The 7,931-nt window shown below is 36.1% G+C and overlaps 1 protein-coding gene across 3 annotated transcripts; it reads left to right on the plus strand.

Moving 5' to 3' along the window:
• Positions 1-312: 312 nt before the first annotated feature.
• Positions 313-6,933, plus strand: NXT2 (nuclear transport factor 2 like export factor 2). Of its 3 annotated transcripts, none has more exons than XM_081278156.1 (4): positions 313-467; positions 1,426-1,512; positions 3,731-3,875; positions 4,863-6,933. In XM_081278156.1, the coding sequence occupies exons 1-4, from the start codon at positions 459-461 to the stop codon at positions 5,042-5,044; spliced, it is 423 nt and encodes a 140-aa protein (XP_081134282.1). In that variant the 5' UTR covers positions 313-458; the 3' UTR covers positions 5,045-6,933. The 3 variants fall into 3 exon arrangements, with proteins under 3 accessions (XP_081134282.1, XP_081134283.1, XP_081134284.1); XM_081278157.1 differs by lacking the exon at positions 313-467 and adding an exon at positions 607-672; XM_081278158.1 differs by lacking the exon at positions 313-467 and adding an exon at positions 641-687.
• Positions 6,934-7,931: the final 998 nt, after the last annotated feature.

Genomic DNA, 7,931 nt, shown 5'->3' on the forward strand with positions numbered 1-7,931 from the left:
TTTTCTAGGTTAAGAATCTAGTAGTCTTTCGTGGTGGTCGATCAGTGATCTTTGGCCCCGCCTCCTGGAGAAAGGAAGTCCCCCTAATTAGACGCTTTCGTTTCAGCTTAAGCCGGGGCGCGTGTTTGAAAATTGGGATACTTTTAATTTTAGTGTTCGAGACAAAGTGGATTTCCCCCCCACTACTTTTAAACTAAATCCAGCAAGGAAGTAAGTAAGGCAGATGGGAGGGCTCCGTCGGAACTGAAGTGAGGTAAGGCTTAAGGTTGGGACGTCGGAGCGCTTTTACAACGGACCTAGCTACTTCCGGGAGAGAATGGGCGGGTAGAAAATTGTGTGCGTTTGGCGGGTTTCGCTGCTTTCCTAAATATTTCCTCATTCTGCAGCCGAGCGAGGCAAACACGTGAGGACATAGTGACGCCGCCACAGCCGAAACATTACCAAGCTCCCCTAGGACCATGTCGATGGTGAGTGTGCGGGGTCCCGGCAGGACGCCTGGGCACCAGGCCTTGGGCTGCCGAGAGGAGGGACGTGAAGCCGGGTGCCGGCTGTTGGTCACGTGTCAAATGGCGAATCAGGGTCTGGCCCGTTGGCCTCCGGGGCGGGACCCACTGTCTGCTGCCCGCCCCTCAAACCGCGCGTTTTCTTTCTGGTATCTGAAAGGACCTTGAGGTAGGGGAAGGGAAGGTGGGTGTTCTGGTCTGTTGTTCATGGCTTACCGTGCCCTTTGTATTTTCTCCCGTTCTGAAACACTTTCGATCACCTGAAAAGGAAATGAAACTTGCGATTCATTATTTTTGACTCAAATAATAGTCCTAGCCCAGTAAATAGCTGAGGAAGGAGGTACTTAGTCCTTCACCCTCTTGCGGGAACCCCGTCAGCGTATCCGGTTTAATACTTGTTTTACAAACAGCGGTGAATGTTTAAGTAATGTGAGAAAGTTTGTTAAGTGGAGCTGTCTAGTTTCTCAAGTAGTTCTTGAACCAGTTTTTTCATTGAGCAACTTTTGAGATTGGTCATACAAAGGAACTCAGTCCTTTCCAAACTTATTCAGAGATAAGTCAACCCTCTCCCCAGCTTTAAGGCTCAAACTGTGTCATTTTAAGGTTAATGATTTATAAATTTCTGAGTCTTCCTTTCCTTAGTTGCCAAGCAAAGATTATGAATTTTTCTGCTTGAAGAGTAAAAAAAAAAAAAAATTCACTGAGCTGATTATGCCCTAAAAAAACTTGACCTAAACATAGTGAAATTTTTAAAAATGGGAATCTTTTAAGCCCTAACTTTTAAAATGTCCAGATTTATGGGGAAGAACTTGAACTCTATATAAAAAACTACATAGTGGTGGAAATCATCAGCTTCTGTTTGTTTTGTGTTTTTGAGGGGTTGAATGGATGCTAATATAATTTTCTGTAATTTTTCCTGTAGGATTTTAAAATGTATGTAGATCAGGCATGTAGAGCTGCTGAGGAATTTGTTAATATTTACTATGAGACAATGGACAAAAGAAGAAGGGTAAGTGTAATACCACTTTATTAAAACACCAGGGTTTTTTTTAGAGAGAGAGAGAATTTTTTATTTATTTTTTTAGTTTTCATTGGACACAGCATCTTTATTTATTTTTATGTGATGCTGAGGATGGAACCCAGCACCCCGCGCATGCCAGGCGAGCGCGTTACCACTTGAGCCACATTCCCAGCCCAAATACCAGGTTTTTAAAAATTATTTTTAGTTATAGATGGACACAATATCTTTAATTTGTTTATTTTTTATGTGGTGCCGAGGATTGAACCCAGTGCCTCATACTGCTAAGCAAGCATTCTTACCATTGAGCCACAACCCCAGCCCCACCAGGTTTTTTTTTTTTTTTTTTTTTTTTTTTTTTTTTGAGCCAGCTATTTATCTGACTTGCAGAAGTGATAACTATGGATGTGTTTAACACCAGTTGATTATGGAAAGATTGGTTTGGTAGTAATGATAGTTGGAATCTGGAATCATATCCTAGGTTTGCCTTTATTTCCAGGTCCTTGAATGAATTGCTAATTTCTCTTAAGCACATTTTATTTTTAGAGTAGTTAATAAGACTTAAATACTGCACTGCACTGAGGAGCCCAGCATATATTTACTTAATTATGTAACATTTTCTTAGTCCCATTGTTTAACCAGTATGGTAAAAGAAATATCAGTACTAGTGGAAGGATCTGTCTTTATAGGGATGTTTCCTTATTTAATATATTAATAGATAATTTCTACTTAAGACTCAACAACTACAGCTGGCACTTAAAAGAGAATCCACATATTGTTAATGCTTCTACTTCAACAGACCAAGTTTTCACTTTATCAGCATTTTTATTTATTTATCACTGGGCTCTATGTCTACGTAATTATTTTAGTATGTGATCAAGTGAGTCTTACCTAAGTCTCCCATCAACATTAGAACTGTGCTTTATTTTTAAAGAGAACACTTTCTGGAGATACAAAACTTAATACCCTTTCTCTAAGATACGTTTTTAAAGGCAGAAGATAACAGATGATTCTGCCACTGATGTTTGGCAGTGGATGTGTATTATTCCATGTCATGAATGTTTCTTGTGTCTCACTGCTTTCAAAAATAGAGTAGTAATAAAAGGCAACATCTGTTGTCTTTTGACCTGTTAAATATTTTAATAGAGCAAATTATATGTCCCTTAACCCTAAAGAGGTTACTTGAGCTAGGTGTGGTGATGCATGCCTCTAATCCCAGGGTCTTGAGAGGCTGAGGCAGGAGGATCACAAGTTCAAAGCCAATCTTAGCAATTTAGCGACCCCTAAGCAACTAAGCAAGACCCTGTCTCAAAATTTAAAAAATAAATATAAAAAGGGAGGGGATGTGGCTCAGTGGTTAAGCGCCACCCCTGGGTTCAGTCCTTGATACAAAAAAAAAAGTGGTAATTCGAATTTTCCTTTGTGTGGACCCTTTTTTCACTTACCATTTCAATTATGAGCTCTACAAATGCTCATGATGCTTTTGAAATATTATGCTAATAGAGTAGTAGCAAAAGGAACTATTTTTTCCTTATACATACAAACACCAAATTATTTCACGTATATAACCACTAGGATTATAGTAGGGCTTAATTGGAACTTTGTTAATTCTCATTTAAAAAGGTACGGAAAATAATCTGAGCATGGTGGTGCACGCCTGTAATCCCAGTGGCTCTGGAGGCTGAGGCAGGAAGATCATGAGCCAGCCTCAGCAAAAATGAGGTGCTAAGCAACTAGTGAGACCTTGTCTCTAAATAAAGTACAAAATAGGGCTGAGGATGTGGCTCAGTGGTCAAGTGACCCTGGGTTCAATCCCCAGTACCCACCCCCCCCCAAAAAAAGGACAAAAAATAAAATTGGTTTGAGGCTGTATGTACTTAGAACTTGTGATCATTTAATTCATTTTAAAACAGAAAGCAAAACTGTAATACTCTGTGTTTGGATGCAAGGTTTTCTCATTATGACTGAAAAGGAAATATGAAAAATGTATTTATTGCATAATATAGAAATGATAGCATAATATTTCAGGCCAACTATAAAATGGACACTTAGCTCACATTGGTTTCTGGTGGCAATGGGGCAGAGGAAGTGGAGATGGAGGTATAGCTGTGAAAGTGTTTATATGCCATACACAATCTTTTAATCCATTTCTAGAAAATGCTTACCTGAGGGGGAAAAAATCCCTTTTAAAACTTTTCTTTCTTTATAGGCACTTACCAGGCTGTATTTGGACAAGGCCACTTTAATATGGAATGGAAATGTTGTTACAGGGCTAGATGCTCTAAGTAATTTTTTCGAGATGTTGCCTTCTAGTGAGTTCCAGATCAATATGTTAGATTGCCAACCAGTCCATGGTAAGATGATCTTTCAAAGTACTTCCTTTGTTTTCTTTAGTGAGCACTATGCTTTTATACTGAAAGTGGCAAATAACTTAGTGGTAGAAATATTTACTTATTTGAGCAAGTTAAATATGAAAATTTCATCTTGGTCTTCCATTAGATGCTTCTCACTCCATAGAATCACTAATAGGTTTTGGTAGACTATGGAATTATGACCTATTGAAAGTTATATGAGAAATAGAGATTAAATATTATTTTTGTTAATGAAGTGTATTTCCAGAGATTTTATTTTTTTGGTACTGGGGGTTGAACTCAGGGGTCCTCTACCATTGAACCACATCCCCAGCTCTTTTTATTTGTGTCAAGGTCTTACTAAGTTGCTGAGGCTGACCTAAAACTTCTGATCCTCTTGCCTCAACTTTCTGAGTTGCTGGGATTATAGGTGTACATCATCACACCCTGTTTCCAGAGAAAATTTGTGCCATATCTCTAATGTGCTTCAGTATTTTACAACATATTCAAATTTCACGAAAATTTATTCTTTTATGTGAAAGGATGACTTTAAGCCAGAAAGAATTTGATTTAGAGTAAATTGATGCAGTTTATAATAATTACCTCTAGGTGGGGTCCTTAGTATCTTAAGTAGTTGTTTAGGGTGATTATTTTTCCTTTATAGTTGTTGAAGAATAACTTAAGTAAAATATCAATAAAGCTCTGTTAGAAAGCTAATGAAATATTAATATATACAGGAAGCAAATGGTCCTATAAGTTCTTTATTTTGAAACTTCAGATTACCCCCAAATCTTTCTAGATCAAAAGTAATTTTGATATTTTTGAAAATAGTATTTCATTTTCTGGATTTGAACATACATGTTCAAGATTATGCTTAAGGTAAAGAATGTTTATGGAAATTTCATTGTTAGATCATAAGCAATTGTAGCCTGAAAATTTGCCTATTTAGAGACAGAAACTAATCTCTTTCTTCTTTGTGTGTGGACAAAGAGCAAGCTACACAGTCCCAGACTACAGTTCTTGTTGTGACCAGTGGAACTGTGAAGTTTGATGGAAACAAACAACATTACTTCAACCAGAACTTTCTGCTGACTGCTCAGTCCACTCCTAATAGCACCGTGTGGAAGATTGCTAGTGATTGCTTCCGTTTTCAAGATTGGGCTAGTAGTTAAAGGGGTAAAAGTCTATTCTTATTCTGCTATTTCATGAAGCAGAGGTCTGTGTGAATGGATTCATTTAATTAGAAAAACACTGTAAACTGGTTTGTGCTGAAACTAAGTTTCTTCAGTATTTTTTTATTCCTAGCAGCACCTTTTCTAGCAGCTGCCAGTTTGGATTGTTGCCCTTCAGAGCTTTAATGCTAGTTTTTGACATGCCTTATATACATTCCACTAATGACATTCTTAAAGTAATGTTAAACACATGATCTTGGTACTAACATACTCACTGTGAACCCAGCCTATCACAAAAATGGAATCCTTTTGTAATACTATCTGTGGAGTAGCAACACAATATAACTCTCTGGGAGTAAGTGGGATTTTTTTTTTTTCCGGTTAATAGGTTGAATTTTTACTAAACCACATGCCTATTTTCAGTTAACACTGGTAATACATTGTGATATACAGTAAGTTTATCAGTTCATAACCTACTATGATATATTAGAATTGCATGTGGAATATTTAATAGACTTTTTCGTGTTAAATTTTCTTATTTTGAGTTTTTATTTTATAAGTGAATTAATAACTAAATAGGTAAAAATGTTTTAAATTGACACTTGATTGTTGGGTGCATTTGGTGGATTAAGACTTCTTAAAAACATATGTTGGCAGCTCCAGGTCTAGAAATTTTGGTAATGAGTGCTAGAAGAACTAATAGCTTTAATGGGAGAATGGGGAGTGAGAAATGTAGAAATATCCAAGGTTGAAGCTAAAAGTGGGGGGGGGGTGTGTGACTAAATGGTAAAAGTTTTGTACTGGTTTACTACCTCCTAAAAATGTAACCTATTTTTAGGATTTAAATCACTAAGTTATTATGTATCCTTGCCAAATGTCATGAGTGTCACATTTGTTCTAAGAATGATTTTTAAGGTCTTTATACTTCATCTTATACTTGTCACCATCATGTATCTGTTTATTCAAAAACTTATGGGGGTTGAATGTCAGCAGTAAGCCTAATCTTGTAACAGGGTCTAGAAGGAAAGTTGGAAACAAAGCCATTGCTATCTCTTTGTGACACCCTTAACTAAGTCTTCCAGTGAATGTTAGGCCCAAAGATTCCTATGGATTACTCACCCCCATGTTTTGTGCTGTTAAAGTTAAAATTATTTGGTTTGTGATTCATTCTTCCATATGACATTGGGCACATTTATTTTAAAACATGTTCCTGTTAACATGACTATCTCATTGCCTTTTTTGAGAGAAAAATAGAGAACAACAGATCTTCGTGATAAACTTCAAAAGAACAAATAGATTAATTTTATGTCTTGACTACTGAAGAGGAAAAGAATAACCTAGCTCTGGTTCTTGCTTATTGTTTTAAAATATTTGCAATTTGTAATGTTTTAAAGCTAGATATGCCAGCTTTGTTTCTACATTGCAGCCAAGATTAATGTTTCTTATTACTTAATCTTAAAATCAGCAATTCATTTATTCGCCCAAAGCTATACACTGTATTTCTGATATACTATCAAAATAGAATTAAACGAGAGAAATGGGTGGAACTGACATTTAAACCACACCTTCTTTTAGTACTGATCAAAAATTGCACATTATTTCCTACTCAAAGGGAGCTTATTCTTATTTGGAATTGATTTTTTTTAAAACCGCAGCTCTAGCAGCAACAAAATGCCCAAATACTGCCCTTTCTCTTGTGAATAACAGTCAAAAATAAAAGCTGCATATAACTAGCAATAACTGAATTGAATGGTTGTGAATTGCTTTCTCCAAAATCTGTATAACTTTTAAATGGCTGGAACTGCTCTTATATGGACTAGACTATTTTTGACATGCTCATATTTTTATAACTTGAAAAATAAAATTTGCCTTGTGAAAAGTTTTCTCAAGCTTGTTTTAAGATGTTTTGATTTTTGTTTTTAAGGCTCCCAAACAGCTGGTTGCTTCTTTACAATATTAAGGATTTTCAGATTTAAAACTAGCATCAAAATGTTGGAAACAGTGGTTGACATCTGGGACTTTTTCTGTAGACTGCCTTATTCTTCCTCTTTTTCTGCATGTATTCACATTCCCAAGATCACCTGTTTGAGGTACTAGTGAAGACTGGTAAGAAGTGAGAAATTCTAGCCTTGAGAAACTAGCCAAAAGTTATACTCAGGAGGCAGTGAAATCAAAGTACAGATGAGTTCCACAAAAAATGTTTCTATTAAATTTAATTCTATATTTTTATGTTGACATTTTTTAGGAAGAATGACAAGAGCCAATAACCATTAAAATCAAATATTTTCATGTCTTCAAAGATGCACATTTTTCTCACATTTTAACATCACTAAAAGACAAGTATAGGGCATTGTTGGAATTATGTCCCATGAAGGGTCTTGGAATCCAGCATAAATCTAGGATTGAGGCACATGTATCCTTAGATGGCTTTCAAATTTTTCCTGATTCACAATAATTCATATCTTTTACATCATAACCCAATATGCAGATGCATAAATAAACTGAGAAAAAATGGTTAAACGTGCAATGTATTCCTGGCTTTTTCTGTTAAATTCTATTTTTTTTTTTTGAAAATGCTAGCCATAACCAGCTCAGTTGATGTTTAAAACTTTTATTTAACTGGTTGTACTAACACTTTGAAAAACAAAAAAGCTGAGGAAGCTTATTTCAACTGGCATTTTTTTCTTATGGATGTAGGGCCAGCTTCCAAAAAATGGTGCCATATGTTAGTGACATTACACTGACTTATAAGTTGTCAGAAATTTCTTTCTCATCATGTCATAATCTGTTGATGGCCATAAAGGGCAGCATTGTATTCTTCCCATTCCTCCATTTGCACCAGAAGTTCAGTGCTAAGAAAGCAAATGTTTAGTTTAGTCTTTAGGCA

The sequence above is a fragment of the Spermophilus citellus genome, assembly GCF_964194105.1.
Source record: "Spermophilus citellus genome assembly, chromosome: X".
Lineage (NCBI taxonomy): Eukaryota > Metazoa > Chordata > Mammalia > Rodentia > Sciuridae > Spermophilus > Spermophilus citellus.

What these genes read in the sequence shown, in the direction of transcription:
- NXT2 (XM_081278156.1), top strand. An exon ending in CAATGGACAAAAGAAGAAGG is followed by an intron (nt 1,513 to 3,730) that starts GTAAGTGTAATA and finishes CTTTCTTTATAG; the next exon opens with GCACTTACCAGGCTGTATTT. An exon ending in AGATTGCCAACCAGTCCATG is followed by an intron (nt 3,876 to 4,862) that starts GTAAGATGATCT and finishes GTGTGGACAAAG; the next exon opens with AGCAAGCTACACAGTCCCAG.